This window comes from Petaurus breviceps, unplaced genomic scaffold (genome assembly GCF_028583685.1).
Source record: "Petaurus breviceps papuanus isolate PSGF00001 unplaced genomic scaffold, PetGlider_PUasm1.0 216, whole genome shotgun sequence".
In the NCBI taxonomy this organism is placed as follows: Eukaryota; Metazoa; Chordata; class Mammalia; order Diprotodontia; family Petauridae; genus Petaurus; species Petaurus breviceps.
The window spans coordinates 5,724,670-5,746,084 of NW_027185867.1; the positions used below are offsets into that span (position 1 = coordinate 5,724,670).

The 21,415-nt window shown below is 39.5% G+C and overlaps 1 protein-coding gene across 1 annotated transcript in view; it reads right to left on the reverse strand.

Moving 5' to 3' along the window:
* CACNA1C (calcium voltage-gated channel subunit alpha1 C) overlaps positions 1-21,415 on the reverse strand; it is an 879,081-nt gene that overhangs the window by 94,007 nt on the left and 763,659 nt on the right. The window contains exons 27-29 of the mRNA XM_069094317.1: positions 19,817-20,018; positions 16,981-17,139; positions 15,986-16,096 (exon numbers count right to left, since the gene is read on the reverse strand). Coding sequence (XP_068950418.1) covers positions 15,986-16,096; positions 16,981-17,139; positions 19,817-20,018 — 472 coding nt within the window. The remainder of the gene's footprint in view (positions 1-15,985; positions 16,097-16,980; positions 17,140-19,816; positions 20,019-21,415) is intronic.

Genomic DNA, 21,415 nt, shown 5'->3' on the forward strand with positions numbered 1-21,415 from the left:
ATTGAAACCCAGTTTGCAAAATCCAGTGTCTCTTTCTCTCGTAAGTCTCTGGAATTCCTTCTGTAAAGGAAGGTGTTTTTTTTTGTCTGTGGACCAAAGTCTTGGGATTTGGTCCTTTGGGTTCCTGGGGCAGTAGAGTACCTTTGTAGATCTATTTGGCTGTGTAAAGACCTCAGGGCCTTCAGATTTGGATTTGGAGTTTCAGTAGGTCATTGCTGAGGAAAGTTGATTTCAGCTTAGTATAGATCTAGAGACTCTTGTCAGAGAATTTTCTAAGGTTCTACTTGTGTCCAACAATGAAAGGAACTATCAAGGCTGATCCTCGACATGTGTTTTTCAATAGTCTAGGCAAGAGATAAAAAGAACCTGAACTAGACCGGTAATAGTAAGAATAAATAAAAAGCAAGAGTAAAAGTTATATAAAGAAAGGTCACAGAAAAGACTTGGCAGTTACCAAAATCTGCTAATTCTTGTCTTTTCATTCCAAATCCTTACCCTCGTGCTAATACAACATCACTTTCTTCTTTTCTAGTGACCCTCTGGGGCCATTCATAAGCCATATGCTTAATTTTCAGACACCTAGCAACATCTTGCTAACTAGGACAGGCTTGATGGTGTTTTGCCTAAAACTAAGCATTTGGGAGGGATACCACTATTAAATACCGAACAGTTGTGGTAGGACCTAATACTAAACATTAATGGGGGGAGCCCCAAGGCATCCATTAGAGTTAGAGAGGTCTGGGTGCTTTGCAGAGAACCACTACTCCTGCCTTGCTTAATGAGAAAAACCAAGACCTTGAATAGCATAGTAATAATAATTGCCCTGAGGCTCTTCAGAAAATGGAAACTTGAACCACCTACCCTGTAATTTCAAGGGGCAGGATCATCCAAGCCAATTTTGGGCAAGGAAAGGGGAAAAGACAGCATTTTTAACTAAGAACCGGATTATATATTTCTTTCCTTTTACTGTATACATCTCTTCTTCAGGAAAAAAAATCCTATTTTTAAGAAAAGTTTTGTGAGATATATCTGCTCTGGAAAACCTTCAGTTTCCTGAAGACTCTCACTTTTATGGAGTGGCCTCTAAGGTTCTTTTTAATGAAGATTCTGTGATTTCTCTTCTCTTTCCTTTATTGGTCAATTGCTCTCTTATACCTTTCTAATTGCACTATGACATCAGTGCAATTATGCACTGCATTGTGTGTGGGGAGGTGTGTTCAGTTTATTTTTCTAAAACTATTGGTTGATTCTTCAGCAATAAAAACCTGAACTTCAGACCTAGAAAATGAAACAGTCAGTGGAGTCTATTGTAAATTAGCACTTGAGCAGAATGAACAAATGGCAGAGGAACTTAAAAGGGACATTTTTTTGGTGGGGAGGGGAAGGTATAAAATAAAAAAGAGAGGCAGGCTCACTAATTACCCAAGTAATATTACTGGGTCAAAGCAGGATTTGGCTTATGCTTATTTTGTAATAACATTAGTAATGATGAAAGAAGAGATATTCATGTACAGGACTCAAACTTGGTCAAAGAACAAACTGATTTTTAAAAAGTGAATGACTATCAAACAAAGTGGAAGGCATGGCAATGAAGCATGAAATGCTACCCATGTTTCAAAAAAGGCATAGTGCTTTAAAGTTTACAAAATGCATTATATTCATGATCTCAGGTAACTATTATTATCACTATTTTACAGACGAGGAAATGGAGGCTTGGGGATATTAAGTAGTTTGCCCAAAGTTACACAACTAGTGTCTGAGGCAGGTTTGGAATTCAAATCTTCCTGACTCAAAGTCTACTGTGCCAAACTGCTTCAAGGCTAGCTAAGGATTGAACATGGGTTTGGGAAAATTCTAGACAAATGGGGAACCTGTTGAGCACTGGGTCAACATAGATGTGGTTTTCTTTTTAAAATGTCAAATAAAGGAATCATATTAGTTTTCTTTTTATCTAGTCTGAGTACCCTACCCTGCAGCAATGACAGGTAAATATAAAAAAGAAATGTAGACACTGAGTAACAGGGAGGACCAAAAATACCAAGCAACATCACAGATAGAGGCTGGAGATACAGGGACAAACTTAATTCCAAATTCAAAAACAGTAACTTATGTGATCATAGATTTGGCACTGGAAGTCATTGACTCCAATCCCCTCAATTTATAGAGGAAGAAACTGAGTCCTAGAGAAGCTAAGCCAAAGTTCATCATCTAACTTGTATGTGTCTGAAGCAACATTTGAACTCAGGTCCAGCACTCTATCCACTCTACCAACTAGCTGCTAATTAGCAGCTCAGGTAATATTGCAATGTTATTGGTTGCAATGTAAGTGGCTGTGGTGGTGTTGGGTTGTAGTTAATGTAGTTGGCTGTCTTTAGTAGTATGGCTGATACCATGTCCCTTATAAATGAAATTAAATGGATCAAAAAGGCCACCTAGTCCATCCCTGAAACAGTCCTTTACAACAGAGCCAACAAGTGGTCATCCTGCTTCTGCCGACAAGGCCTCCAACAGGAGCCTGAGACAGTCTATTACACTTTTAAAAGACTTTGTGATGTGGGTAATAAGGACACGACTCAGAGTGTCCTCGGCAGTTGAGCGTGGTGTGTATCATTCACATCCCATAGACACAGGAGCACTAGTTCTCAGAAAAGTCCAGATACCCTCCAAGCATAATCTCATTGAGCCTCATTGCAAATCTGCTAAACAATTACTCTTATTTTACATAGAAAGAAATCGAGACAGAAAAAGGAAGACTAGGTCACCCAGAATACATGAGATTATTCACGTGAACTCTCTGCCTCTTCGGAGGGAAGCAGGATGGTTAGAAAGCCAAGGAAAGAAATAAGATAAAGTTAGATTTTGAAGAATAAAAACAACCATTACAAAAATCTAGTTCACTTTGGGGAAAGTCATTGCTAACTCAATTGTTAGGGAAAGGACAACACTCAGTTCAATTCAGCAAACAGTTATTAAACACCTACCCTGTACAGAACATTTTGCTAAGGGGCTGTTTGGGAATAGGGGAGGAAGGGGACTTGGAACAAGAGACTGGAAAACACTGAAGTGGTGAAGCCAGACAGGAAAGAAACCTGACAATATAAAAGTAAAACAGCTGACTGTAAGGGTCTGGATTTTCAATGAAAAGACAACAACCCAAGCAGAGATGTTTAAATCCCTCTTTTCTGATTTCTGGGAACGCACCTTAGAATTTTTATATCTGGCTTCCTATACCTGAGAAAGTGGCCTCTCAGGAAAGGCAAATCCCACAATCATGGAGCTACCCCTTCAGGTAGAGAAACCAAGGAAGAACCAGAGGCTTAAGGGCTCCATTTTTGTCCTCTTTTGTTAGGGTTAGTCCTTTGGTTTTTAGATTTTGTTCTGGAAGACTTTATTTTTGAAAGAAAGGAACTTCCCCTTTTTCTTCACAATGGGAAAGCAGCAGGGAGAATCCAAAACCTCCAAGTGAAAGAAATCCTATCAAATGACTCTACTGGGTAACACACAAACAGGGCACTTCAGGCTCAGGTGGCAATGACTTCTCATGAAGGCTGCTGATGGGGAGATTGTAAGGCCATTGTGGTCTCACTATAGAGCAAGACAAATTTAGTCTATTTCACTTTTTGAAATTCAGCAAGAAGACTTCATTCATCTTGGTTGCAAGATGGCTGGGCAACTGGCCAGCAAAGTTCTACTTGCAGCATTCTCTAAGCTCTGAGGGAATTTATTTGAGGGCAAACTACCTAGAAGGCCTCAAACCCTAACCTTTGGCAGGGGCCTCTTGGTAGAAAAGGCAGAAGTTGAGCAAGAAGAGAAGCAGGTGCGAGAATGCAGATGGGGGCCTTAGGAGCAACTGCAGGGAGTCTTCAGGCCAAGGGCTGGGGACAACACAAGCATGAAGCATGTCAGGGTGAGCCCTGAATTGTTTTGAGTGTAGACTGGGATCAGTGACTAGTGACCTTTCCCTCCTTCCGGCCCTCCTCCCATTCTACTTTTAAAATGGCCATCTTTGTAAATGATATGTTTTAAGTGTCTTGTCAGTTTGCCTGTGATAATGCATTAAAATCCAGCTGGCCATTCAAATCTAGGCCAATTCTGCTTGCTTGAATGCTAGTGATGAGATTGGGAATCAAAGGAGGACACCTGGAAAGGAAGCAGATTTAATGTTTTGAGGTTTTATAAACTCAATTTGGATTTTGTCAGTGCAAACTGGCTGGGGGTTTGGGTTGCATATTTCATTGAAAGTACAGTGTATGAGAGGGAAGAAGAGAATAATATTCAGGGCTAGATTCCTCCTGATGCAAGAACCAGTAAAAAGTCCCAGGCTGTACCTGGGCAAAGTGCAGCCATTTTTCTTTTCCTGGGGTCAGTCAAAAAGGTGGGTTGAGTTTGAAAGGAAAACCATGCTCTTAATAGAGGAGCAAGATGAAAGCAGGCCCTGCCTCCACAAAGGGAGGAGAAACTTCCTCTTCTCAGGACATGAGACAACTCAGGTTATCTTGCTCACCAGTACCACCTGATGCTTACATATTTGATCTACATGTGGTTCCTCTGTTGTTTTTAAATTCTCCTTGGATGCTTTTGAGCTTTGAACTGAATTTAGTTTTATGTGTTTTTATTTTTACTTTTACTATTTTTGGAAGAATCTTCTTTATGTTATAATTTTGATAGACTTTTCCCTTACAAAAACAGAAATGTATTTACTGAAATATTACAATCTGATTGTAAAAAACTTATTAAACATACACACATATTTTTGTTTTGTTTCATTTTACATTTGTTCTAGTCTCTCATTGATTAGTTTTTCTCTCTATCACAATCAGTTATATTCAAATGGCAAATATAAATGCGAAGTTTTAATGCTGCTAATAGATGAATTAGGTTGGTTTTGATGAGAAGATGGGAATCTGAAACTATTCATGATTTATTCAGTGTTACATATTTACCAATTGCAGGAAGGTCTATCACTGTTAAAGTGCTACTTATTTACATATTTATTTTATAACAGCAAAGTGAAAATGCAAATTGGTGTTTTTACTTTATACTCTAGTATTTTACTTTATAACTTTTATATAGAAAATTTACTTCATAGTTTATTATCTATTAATTGATAGATTTACTTATTATATTTACATAATTTACAATTTACTTAGCTAGCGAATATGCAAATTAAAAGCAATGTGACAGTGACAGCTCTTTATTCAATTAGTAAATGCCTATTTACTAATTGAATTCACTGAATGTATCAAGAGTGGTTTCAAATTCTCATATCCTTATCAAAACCTTAATTGATCCATTAGCAACAATGAAGCACAACTTCACATTTATATTTGTTATTTGAATTAGTTATTAGCTGATCATGTCATACTGCTGGTTTGGCATTTAACTCAGTACTGTTTATTGCCTAAATATGGTTATTATGGATCTACCTTTTACAAATATGGAAATTGCTTGTGAAATGTATTGTCATACCTTAAGGTCGTGGGCTACTGATATCTGAAGTATAAAACTATGGATATTTCAAAAGTTTTAAAGTTTATAAAAAGAGTTGATGGACAGTAGCAGGACCAGGTCAGAAGAATCCATTAAGAATACACTCTATGAATTATCAGACTTATTTGATCATCCAAAAATTTCTGATAAAATCCCAGCAGGAAACAGTACCAGGGAATTAGCTTGTAAATTTCCATTTGAAAAGGAGGGTATTTCATGAAATTTTCAACTTTAATGAGCAAAGGAGGTACCTTAGCAGACTTAGAACTAGATGCCTCACATGTGGGTGAGGCTGAGGCAAGATTCTTTCTTATTTGGGGATACATGGGGAGAGAAAGGTGGAAACAGTATTGTCTAGGTCAGAAATTCAAAGCCTCACCTGTGAGTTAAATGAAGTTTTAGATACCTGGGGTCATATAGAGTCATATCACCTATGGGGAATGTAAGCACCAGATTCCATGAATGGTACAACAGAGAAGCCTGGCCTGAGGGGAGGACCATGACTAGATAAGTATCTCACTGCAGACAGATCTTAGAGGCTCAACCTAAGAATCTTGTCAGGAGTCTGTGCTTAATGTACAACAGAACCACCACTATGGAGCTGGCAGACATCTAAGAGGGACACAATGAATTGTTTGATGGAAGGTGTCAGAGGAGGCACTTTTGAACAGACAGCCTGTGAGGAAAAGAAATACCAAACTCACATGTTAGGAAAGCTCTGGTCTAACTGCTGAGATTGCATTTTCTAAATTTGGTGATTCCATGGAGCACAAAGGGAAATTGCTGTGTAAATCTGTGATGCAGGTGGACAGCCATCTATTCAGACTGGTGGGAAGAGGAGTGGTACCCTCTGAAAGATGAGACATGACCAGACTACCAAGAGACCAAATGACAATGGGGATGGGTGGATTTAAAGATATCCCTAAGGGATATTAAAGCACAGAAAAAAACTGTGGGCTTAGGATAGACTAAGTTAAAGCCTATATGTCGTTGGGAGAGGTCATACCTGAAAGTCCACTTCACAAATGTTGATTTTAACCACCTTAGGGTAGTACTGAGTGATCATGGAATCTAACTAAGCAAGAAAATCTGTTGAGAGGTAGCCTTGTGGATCAAGCTATTCTTGGAAAGATAAAGGGAATGGAGACCATGACAACCTGATACATGAACACCACCATCAGGAGATAATCAGAAAGCAGAAAAGATGGCCATATCTCACAAATGAAGTAATATTTATAAAGCATTTGCTACAGCGCCATGTATTGGGCTCTATATAAATGCTTACTCCCTTCATTCCTTCCCTTTCCTTCCCTGTACCCAGGTTGGATATATTCTTTTTTTTTAACTAAAGAACTTATCTATTGGAGAAGCAAAATACATAAATAAAACATATGAATTACAAAATAATGATTTAACATATGCATTGAAAATAGAATGTCAATTGAACATATAAATGCCAAGGAAATAGAATAAAGGATTGGCCAGGGTACAAAAGTATCGAATTTGACAGGTTGGATGCACTTCTGTTTTTTTTTTTTTTGGTCAAGGCAGTCAGGGTTAAGTGACTTGCCCTGGGTCACACAGCTAGTGTCAGGTGTCTGAGACTGGTTTTGAATTCAGGTCCTCTGGACTCCTCCTGCCAGTTCTCTATCCACTGCCCCACCTATTTGCCCCTCTGTTTTGTTTTTGTTTTTTGGATGCATTCTGGATAAGAAGACCATGTGAGTACTTCAGAAGCTGAGGTCTTTGCGAAGAATATGAGGAGAAACTATTGAAAGTGCGGGCTCAATCCAAGGGAAATGATCTGAAGCTAAGGGATATGTGGGCAGAAAACTGACAACTGCCAGTTTGGCAGAGTCTTGGCCAAGTATGGTGGTCACTCAGTGTCACAGAAAGATGTCAGCATTGACCAGAGAGGACAGAAGAATTCCAAAAGGACTACATTGAAAGAGCTTTTGAGAACTAAAAACTTTTATGGGATTTGTTGACTATTATCACAAATTTGCCAAGCCAATTTCCACAGCTAAATCATTGCTAAATGTCACTTGTGCTTATGTGATTTAAGAGAACCAGAAATGGAAGGCTGAGTTGTGTTAAGCCAACAAAGCTAATTAGAGATCATTGGATGAATAAATGTAAACCAACTTTCAAAGACCTGGTCACATGTGCGGACCTTATGCAAAACAATTTTTCTTCTTCTTTTTTTTTTTGCTTTTTGGAGGGCAATCAGGGTTAAGTTACTTGCTCAAGGTCACATGGCTATTTTTTGTGCTAAGTGTCTGAGGCTGGATCAGAACCCAGGTCCTCCTGACTCCAGGACCAGTGCTCTATTCACTGCACCACTTAGCCACCCCAAACAAATAATTTTTCTTGTACACAGATGCTAGTCTGGAAAGTTTGAAGGTAGTCACATTACAAGAGAAAAATGGTTACCAGAAACCGGTTGTATGTGTTGGGAGAGAACTTAAGTTGCTATCCCAACCACAAGCTGGAGTTTTTGGCTTTGAAGTGGGTTATTACTGAAAAGACTATGTATATAGAGCAAATATGGACTAAAACAGTCCATAGACACATTTTGACCAGAGCCAAGTTTAATGCTGCTTGTCTGATATGGGTAGCATCACTATGGCTAACCACATGGCTAAATTCACCATTGCCTGGGGAATGCTGCTAACTAAGAAACTCAAATTCTTATTTTTGAGAAAGTACCTTACTATTGAGGCAATGGTAGAAATTGGAGCTACTCAAAATGTCTGTTGTACTTGGCTATGACTGATTCCTCACCAGGTACCAGCAAGCAGTTGATACTGACCAACATGGATTATTTTGCAGCTATGAAATCACTTGCATGATGGTTTTGGACATGTCAACCAAAGTGAAGTTTAGAACTAGAAAGAAGCAGATTTTACTGACCCAATGTGGCAGTAGATGTTACTCAGAAGTGTGAGATAAGTAGTGTGTTTAAAGAAAGGCATTGCCAACTTGTGTAGCTAATTTGGAGAATATAAGCATTAGAAAACCTTTAGAACTTGTCTGCATTGTTTTTTTTATCTCTGGAAGGAAAGAGTAAAAATTCATCTTTTAGTAAAGACTGGTAATTTCAACAGATATGCATAAGCATACTCTGTCAGGAACCAGAAAGCACCCATAGTTATTAAACTCTTGTGGCCGAAGTATTTCTCAGTGTATGAATTCCCTTCCGTGATTCGTACTGACCAAAGCAGAAATTCTGAGATCAAGTTACTCAGGTAAATGAAAGCTTTGATAGGCATCAAGAAGTATAAAACCCAACTTCATTGTTATTGTGACCCCCAGACTGAGTATTTCAATCACATATTATTGGACACACAGTTAAGGAACACTGAGACTAGAACAATCTCAGTGAAGTCAACAGATGGCATTTCTAGAACAATTGTACAGCTCCACCAGGAATGATGTCACAGGCTTTATGCAATTCTTACTGATGTTTGGAGGAGAGCCAGACCTAGACACACATAGATATACACACTTTGGGGTCTCAGAGGATGGAGAGAATGAAGACACTCATAGCCAATACACCTCCTGGTTTAGAGACTAAGGGATGCCTAACAACTAGTCAAGTCTTCAGCTCAGAAGAGCTCTGACAAAAATAAATCAGTCTGATGCCTGGGTTTGTTGTGAGAAGACCACCAGGAAAAAAGAATATTGCTGAGAAACTTGGGTATTCAGGGAACATACAAGTTAGTAGATAGATGGAAAGTCGCCTCATACTTAGATGTGGAAAGACTGGACAACTTGCCTATTTCCAGAACAGCCCTAGAAATTGGTGGGGCCTTAGGAAAACAATTAATGAAATGTGTCATGGCCTGTAAGAGAGTTGGTTGGACTCCCAGATGCTGTCATTATTTTTATCTGTCTTTCATTTCTGAAGAGGGCCAACAGCATCATGGTTGATGACTCTGGTGTGAAGTGGATGTGAGTAAGGCAGAACTGCACAACGCTGTCCCTTCCAGAGTTACGCTGTCTTCCAGGGGCACTGAAGTTCAGTGGACAAAAATCAAGATGACTGGTGATGGCTGACTGAGCTCCCAGAGCTCCATGGTGCCTGTTTCAGCTGCCTTCATGACCACTGGAATAAACTGCTCTCATCTGCCCATTCTGCCGGGGAGTTTTCACATCAGCTTGGGGGTAGACATCCTCCTAACTCAGCTATGAGGTCTGCTGGTTGTCCTCATCCTGGTGTAGCCCATTTGCCCAGATGGCTCACTGTGGGGGTGGCCACCGTGCTAGCTACAGCTCTTGGAGCCACAGGTGAGAGTTGGGTGAAGGTTCGCCAAAGGTGGATGAGCAGCCCCCACATTAGTGAAGCTAGTCTTCTCTTATCACCCCATACACCCCACTCCCTGATGCACGAGTGGAGACAAGTGATGACATTTATCTCTGCGGTCTAAACAAAAGATATAGCCCACTGGTTATACAGACTATCTGAACCAGAATGTCTTGAGCTACTTGTTCAAGAAAATGACAGTTCTAGTGAAGAAAACTGTATACTGTAGCCCAATAAACATGAGTAGGCTGAACTTCTTAAGCAGTCTGGTCATATCTCATCTGAACCCAGAGGCAATACCTTTCCTGCCTGGAACTTTAGCTATAGGGACTCCTAGGGTAATGAGATACTCCAAAGAACCTAGGAACATAGGTAGACAGCCTGGTCCCTCCACAAGTTCCAGACTAAAGTTCTAATTAGGACTATGATCAACCAATCAACAGGCATTTATTAAGTACTTCTATGTGCCTGGTAGCCCATAACATCAATTCATCCAGGGGCAAATAGATCAGCTGATCACAAGACTGAGAGATCTATCCAACCATTCTCCAGGTTAAGCTATGATGCTGCAGGTAAAACTGAAGAAGTGTTTATACTAATGTTTACCCATGTAATAAGTGCCTCACATGTATTTGCATGGTCATTGATGTACTATTAATTGTTACATGTCCTGAGCTATGTTTTTCTTTCAATTCTTGTGCTATTTTTTAGGTTATATAGCAGTGTTAGGCAAGTATCATAGGTATATTTATTAAGTACTGTGGCTATATTTCTCTATTGTGTATTGTAATACTGTTTCTTTATTCATTTATACATTGATGCCAAGGTATGTTCTGTTATTTTGTAGGCCTATTACTACATGCACCATGCTTGAATGTAATTTAGACATGTAGTCATTGAAGCAGCCTGCCTAGCACTGTGCTATTGTAATGTTAATGGAATCTTCCATGCCCCTTTCTCTTGGCAAGTAAGCAGGTACTTGGCACCTTTTTTCAAGTTAACACCTTGTTTAAACTATTGAATTAATGCAGAAGTAGTAGAACCAGGCTGAGGAGCTACCATGAGTGAGAGAGGAGGATCCCTGCTTGAGGGAGCCTGTTCTGTTGTGAAGGCTTGGGAATATGGGTTTCCACTGCATTGACCATGTGCACCAATTTCATGGTTACTTTAATGGCTTTGGCTTTCTGGTTCTGGGACTTGGTTTTCTGGTATTTGAGTAAAGGCTTTGGTTCTATCTTCCATGTATAGAGACTGTTACATTTTGTTATTCACAACTATACCAGCCTATTAATAACCACCGTGGGTGTTGTGAATATTGCATTATTGTTACAGCTATGCCTAAGCAGGGCAGCTGGGTGGTACAGTGGATTGAGCACCAGGTTTGGAGTCAGGAAGACCCAAGTTCCCGAGTTCAAATCTGGCCTCAGATACTTACTAGCTGTGTGACCCTAGGAAAGTCACTTAACCCTGTTTGCCTCAGTTTCCTCATATGTAAAATGAGCTGGAGAAGGAAATAGCAAACCACTCTACTGTATTTGCCAGGAAAACCCCAAATGGTGTCGTGGAGAGTTGGATATGACTGGACATACACATGTTCTTATAGCATATACTGCTGAATATTTGTTCCCCAAGGAGATTTTCTGGGATGCTAGGAAAATCTTCAGTTTTTAAGTGTTGATGTTGCTTGTGTTGTATATTTGTTGATGTCAAGGATAGCATAGCTTATTTTTCAAGGGCCTATCAAAAGGTTTGGATATGCAGCAGATGGAGGTGGGGACCAAGCTGCTTGCCAGTGGTCATTTCCATTTCCAGGATCCTCTGAGGGGATTTCAGATTTTATTTAAGGGCACATTACCTAGGGCATTTTGGACTCTGATCTTTAGCATGGGGCCTATTGGTAAAAGAGGCAGAAATTAAATTGAGAAAAGAGGTACCAAGAAGCAAGCAGCAAGGAGGAGAAAATAGATACTGTGGTGAACAGATAGGAGGTCAGGAACTAGGACACTGAGGACAATGCAAGCATGAACCATGTCTGTGGTGAGCCCTGCCCTGCTCTTCCCATGCAAACTCCCTTTCTCCTTCTGATGGCTACAGACTGTGACTGTTGCTTTTAAAATGGCTATATTCATAAAGGACATTGTTTATAAGGATTTTCTCAGCATAAATTTGAAAAATCTATTAAGACGGATCATTTGAATCTCTGGTAATTCTGCTTACCTGAGTGCTAGTGGTCAAACTGGAAATAATGGATAAGAAAGATAAGGAAGCTGATTTAAAGTATTGAAGTTTTATGAACCTTACTTCAGATTCAAGCTAGATATTTAAATGAAGATGTAATGCATCAGAGAGAGAGAAAGACAGTAATATTCAGGGTGCAATTCTTTCTAAAACAAGAGCAGATAAGAAGTCCTCAGCCATAAGCAGGCAAATCTCAGGCATTTTGCATTGTTGGGGTCAGTCATATTGGTTGGCTTGGTTTTAAAGGCCAGCCACACCCCTGAAGGCAGAGGGAACTAAAAGTCAGAAGGGCCTCCACAAAAGGGGGGAGCTTCTCCCTACCAATACATGGACAATTCAGCCTGCTTTACTCAGTAGAACATTCATATACCAGTGGTATATGCCATTCATATACTATTCCGCCCAAATCTTTGTCTTGGGTTAATGGAAAACTTTCTACCTAAGGATAAGAATTCCATACCATCAGTGTCACAACTTCTCAATCTATGATGTCTTTCATGCCCAGGTGAAACCTTAGAGCATTTATTAAACATTTACCCTATGCCAGGCTCATCAGGGGAATTATCTTTGGTTTATGGGGCATTGGGAAGCTTGACCTCTCCCCCTCCAAAGTTTGTTTTTCATGGGTACCCTAAATTTCACCAGAGTAGTCATTCTTTTTAGCTATGGCTATTAAAATAGCCGTGACCTATTTTACTAGTCACATTGCCACTTGTACCTGTGTGTATCAGTGCTGAGAAAGAACAAGGAAGGATAAGAACTAGGTTCTTGGAGGATTAATCCTGAAAGTTTGTTGAAAGGAGAGGTAAGGCAATGTTTAAAAAACTGTTATTTACCTTTCTTTCCTGGAAGTCTCTTCTGCATATTTGTAGTACCCCCAACTGATGCATTTAGGGTTGTGTTACTACTAACTTTCTTCTCAGTTGACTTATATTTGGTTAAGTTTTCCCAGGGTGCTTTGTAGGCCCTCAGTTGTATTTGTTGGAAGTTTTCTTTGTGGTGGCTTGAGGCATTCTTGAAAGATGTGTACCTTTGTCTTTGTTTCTCTTAGGATTGGCACACTTTAGGAACCTATCCAATTACCTGTCCTATGCACTATTTCCTCTGGGAACAGACTTTGGAGGCTTACCAAACTGGTTAGCTACTGACCTAGTGGAAATGTAATGGTAATTTTAAGATCTTCCCTGTCCCTTAATAAGCCTAAGGGAATTTGAAGACCTTCCCTGCTTTGAAAATATACTCTTCTCCTTAATAGACTGAATGTAATCATATGGAGCCTGTGGTAGAAGGAGTTTGCTGAAGGGTGGAACAGAGCCCACAGGAAGCTGGGAGTCAGAGCTAGACTAGATGGTTGGGAGGAGAGTATGCTTCTGAGGGAGACAGGCTTGTGAGTAAAAGTTGTTTTTTTTTGCCACCTGCTGTGACAGCTAGGCTTGTCTTGGTTTGTGGGAAGGCTAAAGGATGGTGTGGCTCTCTATGCTGTTGTGGCTTATTAACTTCTTTGCTACTATGATGGAATCTGTTCATTGGTTTTGGGATTCGGTTTTCTGGTGTCCGAATAAATGTTTTGCTTCTGTCTTACATGTGGAAAATCTGTTATATTTTGCAACTGAGCACCATGCAGGTATATTTATAGTGGCCATTGTCAGTGTGAATATTGCAGTGGCACTATAGGCAGTTAGTCAGGGTAGTGGATAGAGCTGGATTTTGGATCTTGCTTCAGGTGCTTACCAGCTGTTTGACCCTGGACAAACCACTGTTAGCCTTATTTTCTCCATATGTAAAATGAAGATCACAATAATACACACTCATGGGTTTGTTGTGAGAATCAAATGGTATTTTGTACATCTTAAAGGGTCATGTAAGTGCTATTGTTATTAGTCTTACCTATTATTACGCTTACTTATTACCACCAGCTCATATCATAGAAATCAAAGCATTATTGTGTTGGGCATGCAGACTTAGTTCAATGGCATTTTATATTTTGAATTGGGCAGTGTTTTATAGTACTTAAGAGACATATGGTTTAAATATAATGAAAGCTGACCTAGGGTTACCTTCATGTTATGCTGAGACAGCAAGGTAAAGTTTTAATGAAAGTCTTCTGTACAAGTGGGACATGAATGAGAAATTCTGTTATTTGGAGCTTTCCAGCATTCTTTAACTCCTTAGACTTTGATTGGTGCTCTTGAAGAATAAGGAAAACCTAAAGTGGAAAGTGGCTAGGGTAGTTTAGTGTGTACCCTTATTCTGAGTCAGGAAAGACTGTCTGCTCCCAGGATGTTGGAGCTGAGGGGGAGCATGAGGATGGAAAGCTGCTCTGGAGGAGTCAGGAAAAAAAGTCATTCTCAAATCATAGCTATTAAGAGTTTTATTCCTTTATGGGAGAAGCAACCTAGCACAATGGATAAATAACTGGTCTTGAAATGGGTTCAAGTCTCTTCTTTAACATATGCTAGTTTTGTGACCCTAGGCAAATCACTTAACTTCTCAGTACCTTGGGCTGTAAGCCAAGACTATAAGCTACAGAATAGCTACTTGTCTGCTTTGGTAGGTGAAGTTTCCTCACTGACTTTTTCTTACATCAATAAAATCATACATTAGGTTCTCCCCTCCCAAATCTTGTTCCCCTATGATTAAGCCAGATCCCTGAATACCTAGGCTGTGTTCTGGATGCCTTTTTGTTATTTTACATTGTAAACTCCTTAAAGGCAGAAACCATGTTAATGTAGCTTCCTCTGGGTGGTACTATGATGAAAATGAGGATGATGATGGACATTCTGCCATCCCAGAAACATTTTTCAGTCTACTTATCAGCATAGGTCTCTAATATGTAAAATAAATGGATAAAGGAGTAGTTGAAAATGTGGATAGAAACAGAAAATCCAGGGATTTTTGGGATATTTGCTTATTTTGGTTAATGCTAGCACAGGTAGGAATCATTGGGTAGTCTGGAAGCTTCATGAGTCAAAGAGATTATCTCAAGTCAGCTTTCACTATTGTCCTAGGTACAATTTGGCCCCCGCATTGTTACTCAAAGTTCCTTCATGTGACTGTGACTACTGTTAAGACAATGCTTTTTCCTGGAAGTAGCTTTACATTGCTTGGCATGGAGTGTAAAAGGCCAAATATTATCAGCTAGATAGAGCTCACCATGGTGCTTGGAGATGGAAGACACCTGGAATCATAGTCTCTCACTTCTCTGTGATAAGGGCAATAGGGAGAAAAAAGAAGGTATGGGCAGAGCGGAGGCACAGATAATTAAAATCCATAGTCATTCATTCTTATGTCCTCCATTTTAATCGATAATTATAGCTTTCTCATCTAACCAAGCCTTTTACCAGAAAGCTGTGAACAAGGAGTCAAATGGAGAGATCTGAGAATCATTTGCTTTCCTGGTTGTAGCGGATGTTAAGGAGCCCTTGTGTGGCCTGAAGGTGGGCAGAGGCAACAGTAGTGGGATGAAAACACAACCAAACAAAATAAGGTCTTTCTGATAAATATGAGTTTGCTATATGTTACGAGTGGTCTATGTGTAATTGATATGTGGGGAATGCAGTGGGAGGCCTGGGGTGATTGGGGTGGAGAGTCTTGACTTGCTAATCTCTAGGCATAGTCCTGCTGTAGTCACTCCCCATGAGTCACTGCCCTTAGTTTGCATGGTGGAAAATGGATCTAGAAGAACTAATTTTGTGTCTCCCTTGTAAGAAGTAGCTCTTCACAGGGGGAACTTGTCACCTCTGCACCTCAGTTCAGGAACACTGCAGGCATTAGCTGAGATTCCATTCCAGAGACCCCATGGTCCTGTTCCAAATTTAGGCAGGTTCAGGGGTGGTCCTTTCACTGCATATTTCTGCCTCACTTCTGCCTCCCCACACCCATCACCCCTCTGTCCTTTTCCTCTAGGCATATGAGTTGAAATTAGATGACCTTTCTCAAAGGCCCACCTACCTTGGGTTTGAATGCAATGAGCTTCAGGATCATTTCCACGGTGAAGAGGCCAGTGAAGAGCATGTTGAGAATGTTCATGGCGATTTTGAAAAGACAGCTCTGACCGTAGTGCTGGGAGGAAGGAATTCCCAGTGGACAATGAGAATGGGACTGAGATTCCATGGGTGGAGTCTGTGCCTCACCCAGTTCTTCAGCCTAGCCTTTTCAGAGTTTTACTCTTACCCCCAACAACAACAATATTAAAAAAACCCCTCTCACACCATTTCCTTACTCCCAAATGTCTGGTCCTGTATAGACTGTATGTTCCAATTTACAGGTAGATTTCAGAGCTCCTTTCTGTCTCTGATATCACCGAAAAAAAGCTGAAGACTTAGTGGCCTTGGGTCATAGCTTTCCTTCTTAGATTGGCAAGGAAAAAAATATGATGGAGACCCCATCAACTATTTCCCTAATGTTTCGGAGAGCCTTAATACAGGACTCTGTGTTCTGGCTAGAGAGACTCATAGGCTTACAGTACCACAGCTTGAGAGCTAGAAAGGACCTCAGGAATCATCCAGTCTAAACTCCTGATTTTATAGATAAGGGAGTGGAAGCTTATAAACTTTCCCAAGGTCACAAGGTGGTAAATACTAGAGGTGAAATTTGAACCCAGGTCCTCTAACTCTAGAGTCTGACTTCTTTCAAAATGGCATCTATATTTCATGCCTTGTTATTGCTATTAATCAATGAACATATGGGCTAAATTCATTATCTCTGTTTTCCTTTTGCCTGTCTTCCCTGCCTTTTCTCAAAGTCGGGGTCCTTTAATAGGACACACCCTGGTTAAGGGTCATATCCTTTTCAATGTAGCAGTCAGGGCTGTGGATCTTTTAGCTACCGGACTAATGAGGTGCACATAGCTTTTCTCATTTTTGTCTCTTCCCTAGTCTCAGGGAAGAGGCCATGGTCCCTTCAGGTTTTCAGCCCCCACACCCCACCCCCAGCCCCAGACTTACCTGCATGGCCAAGCAGATGGTGTTGAGAAGGATGAGGACGAACATCAAGTACTCAAAATAGGTGGAATTAACCACATACCACACTTTGTACTGGTGTTGGTTCTTGGGGATGTACCTTCTCAAGGGTCTGGCTTTGAGAGCATACTCTACACACTGTCGCTGTTAGGAGTAGGGGCAGGGGAATGGAAGGGACAAGAGGCAGGAAAGGAAAAGAAAAGAGAGGTCAGTCAGTGAGGCATAGAGGGACAGGAGAGGAACTGGGGTTTGTGCATGTGTTCAAATCCCCAGGTTACATGGGAAACCATCACTGACCAGTCCTGCTGTAGAAAGTGACAGGAAGCTGAACCTTTTGCTCCCAGTTTACTTCTTTCATACATGCAATGCCTTATTTTTCTAGCGTCTTTAGGGTTTAATTTAATTTTTTCTTTTTTAAAATTTCATTTTCTTTTTAATTTATGAAAAAAAAAACAAGCTAAGATGTTGTTTGAAAAGCCCCAAAAGATAAAAGCAATAGCCTCCTTGTTAATCATTCTCTTTGACACAGTCTTCTCCAAGGGCATCCAGGCACTTTTCCTTCCCTTCCTTTTTTAAATCTTTCCTGTTTCTTAGATTCTGCAACCCAAGAAAACACTCCCAAACCATTGACAGGTGATGAGAAGAGATCACTCTAGGACTAAATTTTTGTTACTGTAGTTAGCAAGATCTTTGGCATTTCCGCACAAAAAAATTTCAATTTTCATTTCTATGCCATAATTCTGAGCCTGTGGCAAGATTGTTGTTTTTTTTTCAACCTCCTCAACCAACCCCTAATATAATTTAAGATTGCTTCAGCCAAATGAAAATTTATCAACATTAGTGGTTTTATTTAATCTCTCTAATTCCCCCTCCTTCCCCCTCCTGCTCCTCTCCCTAAGGAAGTTCCGTGTTTCTTGGTCAGTATAGCTCTTATACTCCCAACCATCCTCAATGGAAGAGTTCCTATCTCAGTCTTTGTGACTGGAATATCATATGATGAAGTTGAAACTCATTCTCCTTGGTCTTGGGTAAAGGTTTCCTCCAGCTTCTTTCCTGCTAAGAGACACAATTTTTCTCTTCTCTCCCCCACCTCTACTCATTGGTGTTTTCACTTGATAGTAGCAACATTTCCCTTATAGTTGGCTGAATTGTTTTCCATTTTTCAAAAGCTCCTTACTCCAGAGAGCCATTCTCAATTCCCCCAACTGGCAAAGACCTTCCTGTTCAGAGCTTACATTACATCACATTTTGTTTTGTAACTCTCTAATGTTGTATAGTACAGCATATATTTCTGATGGAAATGCTTGTGCTAATGAAGGTGAGATCTGTTTTTTGTGGTTACCAGCTTGGGACTCAGATTTCTTCCAAAATAGTTTGATGTACTAAAGATGGAATATCCCAAAGAGACCATGGAGGCTGCACAGGTCACATTTTTTCAGGATTCTGGGTAGGATTCTCTCCATCTGATTAGTATTTTCACTATTTATTAATTTTTCCATTTATAAACATGTTCAAAACACATGTCAAAAGACCTAGAGATAAGTGTGCTTCATTTTCTCATGTCATATGTTTCAAATTAGGTGCCTTAAATTTGAAAATTCATCTGTGCTATGACTTTATAATATTAAAGTTATTCTGGGAAAGGAGTCTAATTATGTATACTGGGTAAAATAACTTGACTTTAAAAAACCATGAATGTTCAGTTCACTTGGTACATTTACCTTAATCCAAGAAGGTTTGCAATTTTGTTTAAATATAAGTACATTTGCTTAACTATTTTAAATTTCATCAATTGTTCAGTTAATCTTTGTCATGAAGTCTCTACTTTATTTGTGTTAAGGTATATTTCTACCATGACTACTCTTTTTGTTCAGTTTTCTTCCCTTATAAAAGAAATCTTATGCTGTAATCTTTTAAGATATGTATATGTATACATTTTTATTCATCCATCCATCCATCCATCCATCCATCCATCCATCCATCCATCCATCTATCCATCTATCCATCATCTATCTATCTATCTATCTATCTATCTATCTATCTATCTATCTATCTATCTATCTATTTATCTGTCTATCTCTTTATTTATCCATGTCTCATTCCTCTCTAGATTGTAAATTCCTTAAGGGAATGAATAAAGCCTTACCTAAATTTTATAAATTTACCTAAATTGATATCTAGCTTACTGCTTGGTATAGTGTTTTGCAATCAGGTTCTTTAATAAATGTAATTTGCTGTTGTTTGACACTTATTTGGTAACCATTTGCTTCCCACAAAGATTTTGTTTCCCTTTATTCCCTGGTGTACAAAGTTTTTCCTTAATAATCGTTTCTGAGGCTCTCTTCTTCTTCCTATCTGTATCTACTCCAAGACAGAGCTGAGAGTTAAATGTCAAATTTGGTGACTTGTAAGAATTTGCAATTCCTTTGCATATTGTTTCTCAAAGGCACCCCCCAAACAAACACACAACTTTGGCTCTTTTTGTAATAGAAAATAGGAGAGGTTATCTTAGCACTGTAGTTTCTCTCTCCTGACACTTCTCAGACTGGAAGTAGGGTCATAGGATTTAGTCTAGGAGGTACTTTAGAGATCATCTTTACAATTTACCGATGCAGAGTCTGAGATTGAGAGGTTAAGTAACCTGTACGAGAACCCAGATCCTGATTTCAAGTCCATTGCTTTCCCCATTCTATGGTGTTGCCCACCCTACTGTTATCTTTTCCTTCTTAGCAGTCTCTCTTACTTCTTGAATTGAACTATTAACTACACTTTCCTTCCCTCTCCTGCTCTCTTCTTCTTCCCTTCTCCCTTAGGAAGCTACCTGGTTCTTGTCCAGCTCACAGTTCTTGTACTCCTGTTCTCCCTGTTCCTGGAAGGTGACAATGACGAAACCCACAAAGATATTCATCATAAAGAAGGCGATGATGATGATGTAGATGATGAAGAAGATGGAGATCTCTACTCGGTAGTTGTAGATGGGTCCCTTATCTTCGGTGTGTGAGTCGATGGATCGGTAGAGAAGCCTGGAGGAAGAGATGGATCCCACCGAGTGAAATGGAAAGACAATATATCTCTGGGGACTTATGATGTCCTTGGTGCTAGGGATACCTTGGAACTGGAGATGTGGACATTGACTCTAAAGTTTGGTAAATATTAAAGGAAACTTACTGAAGACTGGTGTGAGCCCATAGGCCTACAACTTGAGGGGAATGAGGCTGAGTCTAAAAGAAATCAGCTTGTGTGTAAATAAGGATTCATATAAAAATGACAATGTGATCTTGAATGCTTATACCATACTTCTTTAGAATGCTAACTATGGAGTTGTTATTATGCTTTATGAAAGTGCTTTCTAAATAGTATCCTATGGAGTATGAATAGTGTTTCCATAAGAAAATATTGATGCTAGCAGTATTTTCCTTTCTAATGTATTAATTAGGAAATTAAGTGTATATTAAAATATGTCTTCGTGTACAATTTTCATTATGAAAATAGGTTTAATTCCCTTTCTTTTGTTTAAAAGTTCTTTAAAATCCTCTTTATCCTGGGGGCACTTCATAAACTCAGACTTCCTGTACAAGCATTTTTTTTATGTAAATATATTTTAAGTTCCAGAAAAGCAGCATGGTATAGAAAAACGAATATTTGATTTGGGAGTCAGCTCACTTGGGTTCTTGACCCTCTGACACTAGTTATGTGTCTTTAGGCAAATAATTTAATCTCTCTGAACTTCAGTTCCTTCATCTATAAAATGGGGATAATAATACCTGTTTCACAGGGGTGTTGTGGGAAATATGCATCATTAGCTGGAAGTACTATACAAATATGAGTTATCAAATAAGGGAAGGACTGCCTTATGTGCTTATCTTTTTATGTGTTTTACATTACTTTGTATCTGTGTTATCACCTTGATTAAACTCTAAATTTCATGAGAGTTGGGACTTTGCCAACTTCCCTTGTAGCTTATCACAGTGCCTTATACTCTGTAAACAGTGGGCATACAGTTCATGATGCCAACTACTGGTTTCACCACTACCTCAGCTGCTGTCCCCTAAGTGAGAGATGTGCTGAAAGGGGGATATGTGGGCTAATTCTAAAAATTTAAGAAGAATCTCTTCTTAGGCCCCCTCCTAACCTCACCACACAAATAATGCTGACCTTTCATCTAAAATCTATTTTTTTGCTATGAAAATATGAGTATATTTGTTAAAAGAGTCAATTTGGAGAGTTTTGAAGGGGTTAATATTAGAATAAAAAGGGCAGGTGGCCAAATGGATCTTATTCAGACATATTCTTACACATTTTAATGGAAAAACTGATTCAGAAAGATACAAATTCTGTCTGGTTCACTGTTCTAAAAGTGTTTGAATACTGCTTCTCTTCTATTGCTAGTCTAGACACAGCCCCTCTTCTGTTGCTAGTC